This window comes from Lampetra planeri, chromosome 11 (genome assembly GCF_965212315.1).
Source record: "Lampetra planeri chromosome 11, kcLamPlan1.2.h2, whole genome shotgun sequence".
Taxonomy (NCBI): Eukaryota; Metazoa; Chordata; class Hyperoartia; order Petromyzontiformes; family Petromyzontidae; genus Lampetra; species Lampetra planeri.
In genome coordinates this window covers 15,568,800-15,587,935 of record NC_136117.1, presented here as the reverse complement: position 1 = coordinate 15,587,935, position 19,136 = coordinate 15,568,800, and the positions used below count along the sequence as shown (strand labels likewise).

The following is a 19,136-nucleotide window of genomic DNA, read 5'->3' as shown; positions in this document are numbered from 1 at the left end:
GATGACGAGTGATGTTCCACGCGTCGCTCCGACTGGCGGCCCTTCTCAGCCAGGAGTGAAAATTCCACATTCTTACTCCCGGCACCATACCCATCACGAAACAAACCTCACCAACGTCCCACAGAGTGGTACCAATTTTATTCACCCCAGAGAGAGACGGTGATCTGAACGAAACCGAGATGATGCACGGGGAGAGCGCATCGTTTGCAGGGCGAGTATCTTGTGCCGTAGCTGATTTGGGCGTGAGGCCCCGTAACGATCTGATCAATTGTACGTCAAAAAGAACCCTCCACCACCCGACACGCAGCCAAGCAGCCAAGCACGTGGAATGTCCACGCGGGGTAGGCGGGCTCTGGTCACGCACGAGCCTTGCGTGAGCAAGACGCGGTGGCAAGGATCGCACTCAGCGCCGTCGCTGCCCCCCTGCGCCACGCGCGACCATTTCATGCGTTTGGTTGCGTCGGGTTGGTGGAAGGGCCCCACGACACAAACGTGGTCAGATGATTAGGCGCAATCAGCGCCATCGCCCACACACAGAGCGGAGTGAAACCCCGCAGGAGGCCCGGGCCCCGCGGCGTCGGGGGCCCTGAGAGGCGCCGCGAACCTCGCGGCTGCTGCCGCCGCCGCCGCTTTGATGCGAGCGGCGAGCAAAGTGGAGAGCGGCAAAAACACAACCCGGATACCGATTAAATAATTAATTAATGCTGCCGCTGCCACCCCCGCCACTTCTCCTCCATCCTCTCATCCCCACCCAACCAAAAGACAAAGACCCCCGCATAGCCTCGACAGACTCGTGGGGCAAGTGCTGTTAGCGAGTAGCACCTACGAAAAGGCAGGTACGGCACTCGAGAGGGCGGATGGCCACCCACAAGCCCGGCCGCCTTTGTCTCTTCAGTGGCGATGTTAACACACCACTACACCAGGTACTCATTTGAGGCTGAGTCGACCTAGTGGAGGCCCAGGACCGGTTCAGATAATCCTCACTGGTTTTGAACGTGAACGGGCATTGATTTCCGGGTTCGTAGCGCAGTACGCTAACCACTACCCTACCGCTCCCCACCCACCCACCCACTCACCCTCCCACCATGCAGAAAAAAGCCATATCTGGCTCGCCATCCTCGCTGCACTTGTGGGAACAATTTGAGGGAGGGAGGAGGTGGAAGAGAGGGAGGGATGAGGGGGAGGAGAGGGAGGAGGAGGAAGGGAGAGATTTCGTCAAATCCCTTTCATAAAATGCGAGCGCTGGAAGGGGTCTGCGCCGTCTGCCATCCAGTGCACTGGAGGCGAGGGTTGGTGGACCACGTAGAGATTTATTTAACGAATAATTCAGATTGACCAGATTACAGTATTTTCGTTTGTAAGAGGGACCTCCCTGAGTCACCACAATCATAAAAGCGAAAAGCAAAAAGATGAAAGTTGGACAAGAGCCGCTGAGTAAACCTCTTGGAAGGTTTCCCCCCCCGGGTTCTCGGGTTCCCGAACACGAATCCAGACACCTCCTTCCTACAGCGATTGTCCAAATATCCTAATGCAGGGCCCCCTCCTGTATACGGGGCACGAGTTAAAAGATTGAATTGCTATTATCATGATCATAATTACGCTATCATTACAATGATAGTAACAGTACAATGATAATAACAGTGAGACTCGGACTCACAAAGGGACCGATACATTCCAATAGAGGCCGAAAGGCTTGCTGAGACATGGACTTAATTTCGACCCTTAGATTTACTTGAGACCTGACTACATACATAGAGGCCTATAGAATCACAGGGATCCACAGATTTGCATAGAGACCCATAGACACGCACAGAGACCCACGGACTCACACAGAGACCCATAAACTCGCATAGAGGTCCATAGATTCACATAGAGACCCACATGGACAGCACTGCTGGGAGGGGGGTTGGGATGAGCTATCGGTCTGGGCGTGACTTTGCTCCATGCTCGCACTATGTTTAGAGCGAGGGCTCCCACAAATAGCGGAGGGGGGGGGAAGATGCAGAGAGAGGGAGACTAGGGAGGTTGCGATTTGAACGTCGGCTGAATTCATGGAAATGAAAAATACAACACGTAATGCGCAGGAGGCCTTGCGGCTCCGACACGCCGAGCCGGGCCGCTACAGTGAGTCTATGATCTCATGGTAGTTATCAGTGACTTACATAGAGACCCACTGATTCACATAGAGACCCACAGCCTCACAAAGAAGGACATGTCAAAGTGATGTCTATGTACTGTACGCGAGATAAGAATACAACTGCATTCATGTCAGAAGTATTTTTATGGTGCGAGCTTCCAGGGCCGTCCTCTGAAAAGCGGCGGTGGTGTGCTGTTAGCTTCAGGTTGATTGATCACTCGGCAAAGACGCCCTGCTTCGGCTTAGCAGACGTTTGGCGAAAGTGGTGTTCGCGAGCAGGAGCGCTCATGGAGGCTGGGTCGGTACACGAGGGGGTGGGTGGCCAGCACTCATTCGCTTTTGTGTCCCTAGTGGCAATGCGTACACATCACACTACGTCCTCACATCACTCCTCATATACAAACACACGCACGCAGACACGCACACAGACGCACACGGTTGGCTACGTACGGTACGAAAGAAGTTCAACGCATAGGCATCCGTGGAACTCCTCAGCCCCGTGTGTTTTTCTCAAAGGCAGTGTCGCGCGGTCACCGCTCCGGGGGAGCACAAAACAAACGAGGACGCGTGGCAGCGTAGAGTGAGCGCTCGCTCCTCACAGCGCCAAGCGGCCTGGGCTTGCTCTGCAAGGAAGAGGTTTCCGAGCACGGGCAACGTGCGGACAGCACGCAGCAGCGACGAGACAGCCGGCGACGAGACAGCCGGCGACGAGACAGCCGCGCTGTGGGCAGCATGTCCATCACCACGGCCCGTTCGGTCATCACTCACCATCATCATTACAATCTGAATTACCAAAATTAAAATTCAACGTCCATCATGACACGCATCAAGGTCTACACCTACCACATGGGGATGTCAGAAATCGCCATCACAATCGTTGTCATCATCACAATCGTTGTCATCATCACAATCGCTGTCATCATCACAATTGCAGTTGTCGTGGTGGTAGTGATCGTGGTGGTGGTCGTAGTGGTGGTTGTGGTGGTGGTGATCGTGGTGGTGGTGATCGTGGTGGTGGTCGTGATGGTGATCGTTTTCGTGGTAGTGTTGGCGGTGATCGTGTTGGTGGTGGTGGTCGTGGTGATTGTTGTGGTGATTGTGTTGGTGGTGGTGGTTGTGGTGATTGTTGTGGTGATTGTGTTCGTGGTGGTGGTCGTGGTGATTGTTGTGGTGATTGTGTTGGTGGTGATCGTGTTGGTGGTGATCGTGTTGGTGGTGGTCGTACCAGGTTGGCGTTGCTGCGGTTGGAGTCGTCCTCGGGGAAGGGCACATAGACGGCGAGGGCGAGGCAGTTGGCGAAGATGGTGAGGAGGATGAGGATGTCAAACGGTCTGCGAGGCCACGGGTCAAGGAGTCGTGACCATCGATCGGAGAAAGTTTAAAAATCTAAACCATCACAAGCGACCCGACCGACGCATCAACCAATTGAACCAAAATGGTCCAACTCCCACGTGACCGACATGAAGTGGCAAGGGAGTCATCCAGCAGTAGACTCATTTTGTAAACACAGTTGCTCCGCAACAAGAAGAGCCTTGGTTGGGTTCCAGACTCAGGTCCCTTTGTGCCGCCTGTGTATTCTCCCCTTGTTAGGCATGGGTTTTCTCCGGGTTCTGTTGTTTCCTCCCACAGCTAAAACAATGGAATTGGCATTGGCCAAACATCCCAATGCTGAGAGATGATGACCTGCAAATGGCTCAAGTGTATTGCACTTAGCGACGTCGCCTACTTGGTGAGGCCTTCCTCAAAACGAGTCTGGAGGCTTCCCTCGGTGATGGAGCGTGGCCATAATAATAATAATAGCGACGACGTCAAGAAGAGGCGTGCAGCGTAGCGACCGGCGCCCGGCCACCGTGAACTCTGCCCGCTGAGTTGAAGGGCGGTTCGCAGGCAGCAGCCGAAGGGTTAACGCACGCGGCACGACAGCTGTGCACCATCACAGCCCCGAGTCGCACGAACTTCGCCTTTCAAAGCGATTTAATCGCAGCGCACGGCTCTGCGGAAATAGCCAGGCCGATGTAATTGTGGTAATTAGCAGAGGCACGCGGAGCAGCAAAAAAACACGAGGGAGCTCAACTCGGCACGGGCACAGGGCCCGGGAAGGTCGGTGTCGTCCCTCGCTGCGGCCATCCGACCACCGCCACCGTGGTCAACCATAACCAACCTGGTCAACTGCCATCAATCGTCATCGCCATCCTTCACTCGCCGTTAACTACTGTGATCACGCACTACAAATCATCAACCAATAATCATCATCGTCATAATCATAATCATCATTTAATCACTATTATTATCCATTATTATAATAAATCAAAATAAGTTCGCATCATTCAACCACCACCATCATGATTATGAGCCACTATTTATCCACTGCTGGATGCAGGTTCTGCATCATCAGTCATCATCAGTATCGTAAGCCATGTTGGTCAACTGCTAGATGAAAGCCTTGCCATCATTATGTAATTATCTATCCACTACTGGATGAAGGCTTCCCCCACGATCATAATCATCAGTAGTCACTGTCTTTCTTCATTACCTTCATTGGCGTCCACGTGTGTGTGTGTCATCCGCACGTCATCACCGGCAGCCCCAACAATTTCCGATCGTGACATCATCATCAGTGGCGCAATCGGGGATCGGTCGCAATCAATCACTGCCCCGGGCGCCGTCATTGTGCCGGGCACGCGGAAGTGGTGGCACAGAGACAATGACACAGAGACAATGACACGGAGACAATGACACAGAGACAATGACACAGAGACAATGACACAGAGACCATGACACAGACAATGACACGGAGACAATGACACGGAGACAATGACACGGAGACAATGACACAGAGACAATGGCACAGAGACTGTGGCACTGAGAGCTCGAGAGAGAGGTGGTAGCAGAGTCGCGTTCGCAAGAGGGCCCACCCTCAGGTGGGCGACCGAATGACAGGGAAGTCAAACAACCACAACGGCTCGTGACCCTTACCGCTGGTGACGAGCAACACGATCCGTGACCAAAACCAAGGCTCTTGACAACCAACACGAACACCACCACCTCCACCACACGTGATCACGACTCATCGCTATTACCAGTCATGATGAGCAACATTGGTGATCACAACCATGACCATCACCATCATATGTGATGTGACCACCACAACCACAACCCCAACTACCACCACCCCAAGTACCACCACCACAACAACTATCGCCACCAACCACCACAACAACTAGCGCCACCACCACAACAACTACCACCACAAACACCACTAAAACACCACCACAAACACCACCGAAAACCCCACCACAACCACCACAAACACAACCACAACCAGAGCCACCACAAACACAACCATAAACACCACCAATACCAACACCTGCCATTCTCCACTAAGTGATGCTGACGTCACCACGGCGCCTGTGCCAAGCCAGGTGCACTTTGAGGCCACGTGAAGTGTCGAAGGCTCGCTGCTGACAGGAGGTCACGGAACAGACCCAGCAGGTGCCATGGGTTGGCTGACTGAGATGACTGGTAGATGCATCAGCTGTACCCCCTACTGTGCAAACTTTCCGCCCGGCGCTCTGCTCGTTGGGAGCATCGCTCCTCTGCCCTCTGTTGTTGCTGGAGGACGGATTGCCTCCAACTGCCCAGTAGCAGCGTCCTTCAAGAGCCTCCTCCATAGAGGCCGATCTTGACACCTCTGGTACCAGTCATCGGCAAGTCTACTCAGCAGCCACATCCTCCTGTACCGCATCAGTCCATCTCTTCTCCAGCCCATGTCGTGCCCATTTAGCCCCCTCTATGCGGCCAAACAGAAGCTGCTTGGGCATGCGGTGGCTGGGATATGCAGCCTTGCCTGTCGGAGGAGCTCATTGAAGGGAATGTGTCCAGATCTTTTAAGGATTTGTGAGCTCCTCATAAATCGTGCCTGGTTAAACCCAGGATGGATCGTAGGCATGCCAGCCTGAATGTTTCTAACTGGCTCAGATGTCCCATTAGAGGGGTCCACGTTTCACAAGCATAGAGAAGGGAGGGCATGACTGTGGCCGAGAAGACCCGAAGCTTCATGAGGAGCGACAGACCAGGTAGCTTCCACACAGCATTGATGAAAATATAATGCCACCCGACTGATTCGGAGTGAGACCTCTGCTGTCAAACCGGAGGTGGTTATAAGCACACTGCCCAGGTATGGGAAACTCTCCACTCTCTCCACAACCGCTCCATCACCAATGGGGAGCTGAGGGGGTGGAGTGTGTGGTGGCACAAAATACCCAGTCAGGTGCTTAGTTTTGGTTGGGCTGATGGTAAGACCCCCACCTCTTAGTGGCACACTCCATTTTCAGCAGCAGCGCTTCCAACTCCTCCTCTGAGTGAGCAACAATCACCAGATCATCGGCATACATAACATGGTTGAGCAATAGGGAGCCATCCCTCGACCACACCTGGGCATCGATCAGCCTCCCATTGTATCCGTACCAGATGGAAATTGCACCGGTACAGCCATGGAAAATGTCTCAAACTACATGGCCAAAGATGATGTTAAATAATGTGGGAGCCAGAGGACATCCCTGTCGCACCCCAAGGTGAACAGGGAATGGCTCCGACTCCTGGCCACATAGTATTACCCGGTCCTGCCCACCATCATGAAGGCCCTTAATGATTGTGAGCAGAGGGTCAGGGACTCCGAAAGCACGAAGAACTGCCCACAGCCCTGGCCTGTTGATGGTATCATAGGCCTTGACCAGCTCAATAAAGCAGAGATGTAGGTATTGTTGGAATTCCCTACACCTCTGCTGTAGCAGATGGAGAATATGGCACCCTTGCAGGACCACCCTGGTCTGAAACCACATGGGGGCTCCCGCAAGCCTCTTCTCAGCAAGTGTCTCCTGAGCGTGCCTGGCAAGGTGATATTGAATAATCCTTGCCAGGACCTTTCCCAGCACAATGAGAAGAGAGATGCCCCTGTAGCTGTTACAGTCTGTAACAACTATAGGGGGGACCACCAGGATATCCTTCCAATCCTGTGGAACCGGTCCTGTGGTCCAGACAGTTGTGATAATGTAATTAATGTAGGGCAGTCTGCACACAGATGCCACCCTCCCTCAGCACCTCCCTTGGGAGATCATTTCTGTCCAGCACTTCTTCCACAGATGGCACCTCAGCCAACCATTCAGAAGGGTGGCTACTTCTGCCACCACAAACACCACCACAACCACCACCACAACCACCACCACAACCACCACCACAACCACCACCACAAACACCACCACAAACACCACCACAACCACCACCACCACAACCACCACCACAACCACAAACACCACCACAACCACCACCACAACCACCACCACAACCACCACCACCACAACCACCACAACCACCACAACCACCACAACCACCACAACCACCACGTGTATAGACTACCATCACTACGCCTGGTAACCCAAAAAACCCTCACCGAGACACAGTGGGAGGCAATGTTGCAATCTGCGGAATTCAAATCTGCCTGTCGATGTCCAGCATTGGGAAACCATAAAACCCGAGGAAACCCACAAACTCCACAAAGATAATGTGCCAAAATCGGGATTCGAACCCAGAGCCTTCTCACTGTGAGGCACCAATGTTACCACTGCTCCACCCTGCCGCTCAGCGACCAATGCCAGCGATCGTGATTAAAGGACTAGACACACATTATAATAGACTTGGTCTCTGCCAATTGTTAAGGACTAAGTCCCATCAGGCCAACTAAAACACACTCACCCCCCACTCACCACAATGTGTTCAACCACCACACTACAGGTCACAACAACACACTCACCCCCCACTCACCACACTGCAGGTCACAGCAACACACTCACCCACTCTCCACACCGCAGGTCACAACAACACACTCACCCACTCTCCACACCGCAGGTCACAACAACACACTCACCCACTCACCACACTGCAGGTCACAACAACACTCACTCACTCACCACACTGCAGGTCACAACAACACACCCACCCACTCACCGCACTGCAGGTCACAACAACACACTCACCACACTGCAGGTCACAACAACACTCACCCACTCACCACACTGCAGGTCACAATAACACACACACCCACTCGCCACACTGCAGGTCACAACAACACTCACTCACCACACTGCAGGTCACAACAACACACCCACCCACTCACCACACTGCAGGTCACAACAACACTCACCCACTCACCACACTGCAGGTCACAACAACACTCACCCACTCACCACACTGCAGGTCACAACAACACTCACTCACCCACTCACCACACTGCAGCTCACAACAACACACTCACCCACTCACCACACCGCAGGTCACAACAGTTTCTGCTGATTGTGTGGCACTGCTCCACTTTGGGATTCCCTCCGATCGTCTATTTCCCCCCGCTTGTTCAATGTAAGGCTCACGTTAACTCGTATTTTGTTACAACTTTGACAGTGCTGTTTGTTGCTGGCCACTGGATGCCTTGGGCTTGTGCTCAGCAACTGTATTTAAATAACGAGAAATCCATATTCCTCTCTCTCTCTCTCTCATTCTCCCTGTGCCCGGCTCTCTCAATCGTTCATTACCGCAATCCATCTCCCTCCATCACTCTCCATCTCTCTCTCCATCTCTCTCCGTCTCTCACTGTGTCGCTCTCCGTCTCTCTCAGTCTCTCACTGTGTCTATCTCTGTATCTCTCTCCGTCTCTCTCCGTCTCTAACTGTGTCTATCTCTGGTCCCCCCTCTCCCCCCTCCCTCCTGGACCCCTGTGGACCCCCTCTAAATGGACCCCTCACTTTCACTCCCCTCTGCCAAAAACCCCCTGTCACTCGGACCGGCTCCCGTCCATAGCGCCTCGTGATGTGCACGAGACGCTATGGAGTGTAGTGTATACATGTGTAGTGTGTGTACATGTGTGTGTGTACATGTGTGTGTGTGTATGTATGTATGTACATGTGTGTGTGCATATGTATGTGTACATATGTATGTGTACATATGTGTGTGCACATGTGTGTGTACATGTGTATGTGTGTGTGTACATATGTATGTGTGTGTACATGTGTGTGTGTACATATGTATGTGTGTACATGTGTGTGTGTGTACATGTGTGTGTGTGTACATGTGTGTGTGTGTGTACATGTGTGTGTACATGTGTGTGTGTACATGTGTGTGTACATGTGTGTGTGTACATGAGTGTGTGTGTACATATGTGTGTGTGTACATATGAGTGTGTGTGTGTGTACATATGTGTGTGTGTACATATGATTGTGTGTGTGTACATATGAGTGTGTGTGTGTACATATGAGTGGATATGTATGTGGCCGGATCGAGGGGGCTAAACGGGCGCGGCATGGGCTAGAGAAGAGATGGAGTGATGTGGCACAGGAGGACGTGGAGCTGAGTGGACTTGTCGATGACTGGTACCAGCGGTGTCAAGATCAGCCTCTGTGGAGGAGGCTCGTGGAGGACGCTACTGGGCAGATGGAGGCAGTCGCCCTCCAACAACAACGGAGGGCGGAGGAGCGATGCTCACAACAACGAGCGGAGCGCCAGGTGGCTAAAGCACCGTAAGTTGGCACAGTAGGGGACACAGGTGGTGCATCAGTCACTCATCTCAGTCAGTCGACCTGTGGGACCTGGGTCTGCCCTTTAACCTCCTGCCAGCGGGCGTTCGACACTTCACGTGGCCTCAACGTGCACATAGCCTGGCACAAGCGTCGTGGGGACGTCACCGGCACTTAGTGGCGAATGGCGCTTATTGTATGTGTACATGAGCACGTGTACATATGAGTGTGTGTACATATGATTGTGTGTGTACATATAAGTGCATGTGTACATTTAATTGTGTGTGTACATATGACCTTATGTATGTGTACATATGATTGCGTGTGTGTACATATGATTGTGTCTATATATGACTGTGTGTGTGTGTGTGTCACATCAACTAGTATTTGTTCCCGAGAGAATTACTTTAAGATACCACACACACCACTAAACCACACACTCATCCGAATCACTCACAGACATCAACCACACGAACAACAACCACAGAACGAGCCTCTGCATACACTACCCAACCACCGAGCCAACAACACCAACACTTGGAGGCCACGTGAAGTGTCGACCGCTTACTGGCAGGAGGTCATCGAACAGACCCAGGTGTCATAGGTTGACTGAGTGAGATGACTGGGAGATGCACCAACTGTGCTCCCCATTGTGCCAACTTTCTGCGTTTTAGCCACCTGGCACTCCGCTCGTTGTTGTGATCGTCACTCATCTGCCTTCCATTGTTGCTGCAGGGCGACTGCCTCCAACTCCCCAGCAACGCCCTTTTCGAACATCCTCGACAGAGGCCAACCTTGCCACTGCTGGTACCAGTCATCGGCAAGTCCAATCGGCTCCACATCCTTCTGTACCACGTCATATGTAGGCTAGCCTGAATGTTTAAAACTGGTGCAGATGTTCCTTTAGAGGGCTCCACGTTTCGAAAGCATAGAGAAATGATGGTATGATTGTGGCCGAGAAGACCCGGAGCTTTGTACGGAGCGACAGGCCAGACAGCTTCCACACAGCGTTACACAGCTGATGAAAAGATAATGCCGCTCGACTGATTCGGAGTGAGACCTCGGCTGCCCAACCGGAGCTGGTCATAAGCACATTGCCCAAGTACGGAAACTTCTCCACTCTCTCCACAACTGCCCCATCACTCATGGGGACCTGAGGGAGGGGGCATTTGGTGACCTAAACTTAAATGGGTGTTTGCACCGTGTCGCTACTGGTATAAATTAGTACCGAGTGGATGGGTTACCAGCCCCTTGCACACCCCGATCAACAACCCAACCAATACAACACACACACAGCACAATAGACACCCACACACACAAAGACAAAGTTCCCCCATATAGCCGGAACAGGCTGTACGAGAAGTGCCGTTAGCGAACACCTATGAAGGCCGGCACGGCACAAGAGGAGGTGGGTGGCCAGCACCTCGCCCGGCCGCCTTTGTCTCCTAGTTTTGATGTTTACACACCCCACCAAGTTCTCATTTGAGGCTGAGTCGACCTAGGAAAGGCATAGGACCGGTTCAGATAATTATCGTTACTGGTGTTGGCCGTGAGCGGGAATAAAAGTCAGGTCGCTGGATTCGTAGCGCGGATCGCTAACCACTACACTACCGCTCCCCCACACACACAGCACGGCACAACCCCCACACACACGGAACAACCCCCACACACACAGCACAACCCCCCCCCACACAAAACCCACACACACGGAACAACTCCCACACACACGGCACACCCCCCACACACACGGAACAACCCCCACACACACGGCACACCCCCCACACACACGGCACACCCCCCACACACACGGAACAACCCCCACACACACGGCACACCCCCCACACACACGGCACACCCCCACACACACACGGCACACCCCCCCCACACAACACCCTCACACACGGCACACCCCCCACACACACGGCACACCCCCCACACATGGGACAACCCCCACACACACAGCACAACCCCCACACACACACACGGCACACCCCCCACACACACAGCACAACCCCCACACACACACGGCACACCCCCACACACACACGGCACACCCCCCACACACACAGCACAACCCCCCCACACACGGCACACCCCCACACACACACGGCACAACCCCCCCCACACACCCCCCACACACACGGAACAACCCCCACACACACGGCACACCCCCCACACATGGAACAACCCCCACACACACACGGCACACCCCCACACACACAGCACAACCCCCACACACACGGAACAACCCCCCCACACACGGAACAACCCCCCCACACACAGCACAACACCCCCACACACAGCACAACACCCCCACACAACACCCACACACACACAGCACAACCCCCAAACACAGCACACGGAACAACCCCCACACACACGGAACACCCCCCACACACGGAACAACCCCCACACACACGGAACAACCCCCCCACACACACACAGCACACACACAACACACACACACAGCACAACCCCCACACACACGGAACAACCCCCCCACACACACACAGCACACACACAACACACACACACACAGCACAACCCCCACACACACGGCACACACACAGCACACACACACACAGCACAACCCCCACACACACGGAACAACCCCCCCCACACACACACAGCACACACACACAGCACAACCCCCCCACACACACACAGCACACCCCCCACACACACACAGCACAACCCCCACATACACGGAACAACCCCCACACACGGCACACCCCCCACACACGGCAATGGATTCCCCCCCGTGGGCATCATGTAACCCAGCACAGCAACACTCCCCATATCACAGAGCACACTGCATACCACGCGTCACCACAACACAAGGTCTTACATAATACCCACACATCACCACACATCTACACAACGCACGATCTAGCATCATACCGCACATCACTATCATAGCAGATGCCAACGCGTCACCACCACACAGGGCCCACACATCACCACCATCTACATCAACACATCACACCACCACAACGAAGCACGGCACCACACGTGACATCACACTCCACATCGCACCACTACAATCCACAACCCCAAACATCACAGCACCCATCACACGCAATATCCCAGGCGGACAGGGCAAGCATGCGTCACTCCACATCACATCACCCGTAACCACCATCCATCACACGACCACCCCGCACAGCGCCCACAACAACACACGGCGCAGCAGCACCACAGCAGCACGTCACCACTCCACTCGATCGCAGTCGACATCACCACTGCACGAGCCCCCTGCACACAGCAGCACTCAGGGCACACATCCCCCTCCCGCCTCAATGAACGAAGCGCCGCTTGCACGACGACGACGGCGGCACGAGATTGCACGGATGCACCGCCCGTAACACGCAGCGCGCGGCATCGCATCGTCCGCGACACGACCCTTCTTCACCGGCGCGCTGCCGCGTGCGGGCACGGAACGAGGATACTTCCACTCCACGATGCCGATGCAGGCTCTGCGCAGCGGGTTCTGCAGCGAGAGGCAGAGCAGAGCCCTCGCGGGCCGCACGGCGCCCGTAGACCCGCACTGCTTCTTCCCCTTGGCGTATTGGTGGCGCTTCCTCTGCGCCCCGAGCCCCCCCGCCGCCGGGGCCCCGGCGGCCGCGGCGACCCCGACGACGGCCGCGCCGACCCGCGGCGTCCCGGGTGGAGCGCGCGGCCCCGCGGACGTCGCCGGCAGCGTCGCGGCGGTGACGGCGCCCGCCCCGTGCGCTCCGTGCGCTCCGGCGCCGAGTGCGCGTCCGCCTCCGCCTCCGTGCTGCGCGCCCGTGCCCGGTATCGAGCTCATTGCCTGGGCGAGGCGGGCAGCTTGGATGGCCGCCTCCCACGACAGTGCCCCGGCGCGTGGCGGGGGGGGCCCGACCGGCACGGACGAGGAGGAGGAGGCGGGGGCCGGGGAGGCGCGCTCGCTGGCATAGCTCGGCCCGCCTGGTGGAGGAAGACGGAGGCAGAGGAGGGTGAGGGTGGTGGTGGTGGTGGTGAGGATGGTGGTGGTGATGGGTGATGATGTTGGGTGATGTTGGTTGATCGGTGGGGGGTGGGAGCGTGGATTTGGCTGAGAGCGCGGAGCGAGGAGGTTGGGGACAGAGGCGCCGCCTCGAATCACAAACGCTGCCGCGCACAGCGTCCGCTTTGCAGACGAGTGCGATGACGATGGTGGTGGTGACGATGATTGTGGTGGTGGTGATGACGATGGTGGTGGTGGTGATGACGATGGTGGTGGTGATGACGATGGAGGTGGTGATGACGATGGAGGTGGTGATGACGATGGAGGTGGTGGTGATGACGATGGTGGTGGTGGTGACGATGATAACGGTGGTCGCGGTGGCGCTCCTGTTAGTAACGTTGCGAGCCCCTCTGCTGTTCGCACCGAATGCGGCAGCAGCGGCAGCGGCGGCGAGAAGAGAGCGGGGGCGCTCCTCCCGTGGCAGGGGCGAGCTAAGATCGCCGACCGGGCGGTAACCGCCTGGTAGCAGCACCCCGGCGAAGCGGTTACAGCAATGCCCAGGGCAATCGAGAGAGGGGAAGGCATCAGTCATTGAGGTCGTGGCTCAATCGTCCGCTGTGCTGGGTGTCAGCTGGGTCATGTGTCAGATGGTTCAATATCGCACTGGGCTCGGCTATGTAGACGCCGCCAAGTTAGGTTCTATCTCCGGGCGCGGCAGGTGGAATATCCGGGCAAGTTTAAATCAGAGCACATTCACTGATAAGACTCCATTGGAAGACGATGACTGATTTCTAACTCTCTAAACTAGAAGTTGATTCTGAAAACGGTGACCTCCTCAGTACCCCCCCCTTCTCTCAACGACCCCCCCACCCCCTCAATCTCCCTCTCAATCCGCCTTGGCGCTTGGCTAAGAGGCGACGAGTGCATGACCCAGCGTTATAGGCACGCGGCTGTGAGATGGCCAGGGGGTTGCAGCAGCAGCAACAGGTTCAGTCCACAGACGAGTCGGTGAACTGGATCTGTCACTGGGATGAGTCGATCTGTGCAGAGTTGTGAGTGTTGCGTTTCTCTCCGGTTCTCCCAGACCAAGCCAAACGCTCGAGATTTAAACTCAACACAACCGTCACACCTCCGTGACGTTTCGGGCATTGACCCTTCTTCATAGCACACAGATAATGCGAGTCTGTGTTTAGTTCCTGTTATTTTTGTGCTGACGCATCGCTCAACATTCAGAGTGATTTACGACTCAAATGAATATCGAGGTATCGTTGCTCATCGCCTGCTTACAGCTCTGAGCCAGAGGTGGAAATTCCACATTCCTATGGACGAGAGGAGGGGCGAGTCTCTCCATAGGCCAACCACTGTCGACGCTGCGTCGTCACAAATAATCTGTCGTAAATTAAACTGGAACTCATGGCCAAACATCTCAGTGTAGCAGAACCCTCCTGAATGAAAGTCTTGAGACTCGGTGATGGCTCTCCTGAATACATTAATATATCCTGCATCCTTCTCGCCCCGACTGTTCACAAATTAATTCGCCACTAAATGGACTGGGGTAAGCTCGCACGTGAATGCTAGCCGCAGCCTTGCAGGTATTATAGAGGATATGATGTCTGATGTCGGTGCTATGGGATGTATTAATATTCTCCCGCTTGTTTACCCAGCAAAGCCTCATTGGGTCCTGTCAGGTTTTCGCAGAACGGAGCGACGCTGCTGCGTGTAAGCCCAAGTGAGTGATTTGTTGTACGGTTTCAGCATTGAGCTGTTTGGCCAAAGCCAGTTCCACTGTGTGTGTGGGTTTAGCTATTTGATGAGAGGCATGCAGAGCAGGGGGTGAGCATGCAAACTCCACACAGAGAGGCGCCCGAGTCAGGGAATCGAACCCAGGTTGCTTTGGTCGCGAGGCCCTGCGCCACCGTCCCGCCCCACGTGACCCGTGATGGGGGTTCGTGTGACGACGCGGCCCTCGCAGTCCGCGAGGGCCCCGCGCGAGTTCCGCGGCTCTGAGAGAGGAGGAGCAGCGGCTCGTGACGCTGCTGATGACGGTGACGATGCTGATGATGATGATAGTGGCGATGATGCTTGTGGGGATGATTCTTGTGGTGATGATGCTGCTGCTAATGATGATGGTGATGCTGCTGCTGCTGCTGATGACGATGGTGGTAATGCTGCTGATGATGATGGTGGTAATGCTGCTGATGATGCGCCTGCTGATGATGATTCTGCTGCTGAGGATGACATTGATGAATGCAATTGCTATGCTTGCTGTCAATGTTGCTGCTGCTGATGCCATTGATACTTCGCAATCGTTGGCAATAGTGTACTAGCACTAATAACAACAAAAATAAACACATTCGTCACTGCCCTAGTTATGCGCTCTGCAGAAGGGCTATTGCTCGAAACGTCGCCAATAGTTTATTTTTAGGACAGTGTTACTGAGTAATATGTAGTTTGCTGTTGCTAGTACTGCGACTGTTGCTGCTGCTATTGATGACGGTGTTGCTGGCTGCTGTTGCTACGGCTTTCTGCTCATGCTGTTACTGCTCATAATGATGATTATGACGCTGTTATTCCTACTATTTTTATTATCTTATAATGATGATTATGACGCTCTTACTCCTACTATTATTAGCCTAACATGATGCTGCTCCTACTGGTACTGCGCTTGCTGATATTGCTGCAACTGCTACAATGCGCTTACTGCTGATGCTATTATTAGCATCCTGATGCGTCTGCTACCGATAATCACCATGCTGCTGCTGCACCTGCTACTATCGCTTCTGCTATTGATTATCTTGTTGCAGTTACACTTGCTGCTACTATGAGACTGCTGTTGCTCATTCTACCATTGCCGCTGCTGTGACAACTGCAATTGGGACTGCTGCTGCAGCTGCTGCTGCTGCAACTGCTGCAATGCCAGGGGATGAATGGGAAGGCAATTTTCGCTCCACGCCACTCTGCCCATCCTACTCCCGCCTCTAACATCAGAGTCTCTACGACTCCACGTGAGTCCCGTCGAGTCGCCTCGACACGACGCGCATACTAATCACCCAGACCGGGCGCCCTACACCGTGTGGCGAATGCGCCGAATTACGACTCATTAGCGCACGGGGGCGTGATGCGATTATGAAGATGGTAATGGTGATGGTGATTATATATGCAGCAGTGGGTGGCTCATGATGACGGTAATGTTGGTGGTGATGATGATGATGATGGTAATGTTGGTGATGATGATGATGGTAATGTTGGTGATGATGATGATGATGGTGGTAATGTTGGTGGTGATGATGATGTACGATGATGAAGTTACTGTTGGCTATGCTGCTGTATGTGGTGGTGGTGGTGGAGTGCCCTGCCGTATCGGCCTTCATAGGTGCTCGCTAACAGCACTTGCCCCAACAGTCTGTTGATGCTGTATGGGGAATCTTTGGATGATGCGGTTGCTACTCCTGATGATCATCGCGACCACGGTGCGAGTGCTGCTGCTGCCAATGTCCTCGAGTCTTTCTATCTCCCACCGCCCATCTCCAATCTGCCACCTTCCCGTCCACATCTCAATCTTACAACCAACCCGCACCTCCATCTCGCATCTCACCCCACCCCTTCTCCCGCCCATCACCGCCGCCGCCGCCGACGACGCCACCTGGCACGTACCTTGGCACGGCTCGGCAGGTAGTAGCATGGCGGACAGGACGCGCGCCGCCTCGCCGCCGGGTTGCCCTGCGGCTCCTAGTGGCCGTGCAGGCGCGTCTCAAGGCGACGGGACGCGCGGCATCCTCCTCCTCCCATGTCGCCTCGACTGCTGCGCTCCGGGTCCGGCTCTCCTTGCGCGCTCTCTCCGAATGTCTCCGTCCCTCGCTCTCTTCCGAGCGCTCTCGTCCCAAAGACTCGCAGGAGTCGCCGCTGCTGCCTCTCTCGCAATCTCCCTCGCTCACTCGACCCCTCCTCCTTCGTCTCCGTGTCTCTCCCTCTCTCTCGCTAAGAGCGCTCTCTTCTCAGATCCTCAGTCGCCGCTCTCTCGGCTCCTCATTGGGCTCTCTATGTCTGTATGTATGCGTGTGTGCGCGTCTCACTCGCACTATTACTCCCTCCCTCTCTCTGTCTCTCGCTCGGCCCCTTCGTGTGTCTCGCTCTCTCTTTCGCAGTTGCCGATGGTCGAGTGAAAGATCCGGAGCGGAGGAGCAGCTGAGTGCAGCCGCAATGTTCTCTATGGCGACGCGAGGGAGGCGCGACGACGACGACGAGGAGGAGGAGGCGAGGGAGGGGACACGGGGAGGGCGAGGAGGAGGTAGGAGGAGAATGGGGCAGGATGAGAAGGCGGAGGCGCGGGAGGGAGGGATGAAAGGAGGAGGTGCGAGGAAGCGAGGGGAGGTGCAGGAGGCTTCGGGATGAAAAGCGGGAGAGGAGGAGGAGGAGTGGAAGGGAGCGCGAAGCCGCGAGGAAGAAGCCGCGTGGGAGAGGCGCATAGCCAGGATCGTGTTGAGTGTGGAAGTGGATTTCTGTGATGTGTGAATGTGTCTGTGCTCGTCTTTTGTTGCACGTGTCTTTATGCGTGTCTATGGTTATGTGTTTGTGTGAGACTGCCTACATGTGTGCGTCTACGTGCGTGTGTCTTTGCGCATCTCCGTTTCTGTGTGAATCCACGTGTCTGTGTGAATCCGCGTGTCTGTGTGAATCCGCGTGTCTGTCTGTGTAGCTGTGAAGTTGTCATCTCGCGAGCGAATTGTGCCGCCCAGCGGCCGCGCTGGCCACCTGCAGGCTCTGGTGGCCGCGTCCTCCGGCAACTCTCCCGAGCCCCACTCAGTCACCCAGCAACCCGCCCCCGCACCCCACAGCCCCCCCCCCTCTTAGTCGCTTGGCAACCCACATCAGCATCCTCCTCCCTGATCTTACACTCAAGCGCACGCGGCCAATCAGCGCCTCCTCCAGAGGGAAGGAGGAGAAAGCGTGAGGATTGCGGGCGCGGGGGGGGGCAGTATCTCGCACACCACGGACTCAAGACACGCAAGTCTGCCTTGATGGGTCTCTATGTGTCCCGTAGAAATGTATCTACTCACGCACCTAAAAGCTCAAAGGCAAAAATCTCCTGTATAGCCTTAACTGACTTGGGGCAAGTGTTGTTAGCGAGCACCTGTGAAGGCCAACACGGCACCCAAGAGGGTGGGCGGCCAGCACCACGCCTGGCCGCCTTTGTGGCAATGCTTACACATCGCATCAGGCACACATTGTAGGCTGAGTCGACCAAGAGGAGGTCCAGATCATGTTCACTTGGTGTGGACCGTGAGCACTAATCGAACTTGGGTCGCCGGGTTCGCCACCGCTCCCCACGCATGGACTCACGGACTCACCCATGTGTTAATGTGTCCGTGTTAATGTGTCTGTGTTAATGTGTCTGTGTTAATGTGCCTGTGTTAATGTGCCCGTGTTAATGTGTCTGTTAATGTGTCTGTGTTAATGTGTCTGTTAATGT

General features: G+C 54.9%; 1 protein-coding gene across 6 annotated transcripts in view; it reads right to left on the bottom strand.

The window, feature by feature from the left end:
• LOC144721407 (voltage-dependent L-type calcium channel subunit alpha-1D-like) overlaps nt 1–18,441 on the bottom strand; it is a 192,132-nt gene extending 173,691 nt beyond the window's left edge. For 4 of the 6 annotated variants that reach the window (XM_078599002.1, XM_078599004.1, XM_078599005.1 and 1 more), the window contains exons 1-3: nt 17,321–18,441; nt 13,149–13,647; nt 3,363–3,468 (exon numbers count right to left, since the gene is read on the bottom strand). In XM_078599002.1, coding sequence (XP_078455128.1) covers nt 3,363–3,468; nt 13,149–13,647; nt 17,321–17,348 — 633 coding nt within the window. In that variant the 5' untranslated portion in view covers nt 17,349–18,441. Of the gene's footprint in view, nt 1–3,362; nt 3,469–13,148; nt 13,648–17,320 lie in introns of those variants that run through there. The other 2 variants (XM_078599008.1, XM_078599007.1) reach the window with 1 other exon arrangement.
• Between the last annotated feature and the right edge of the window lie 695 nt (nt 18,442–19,136).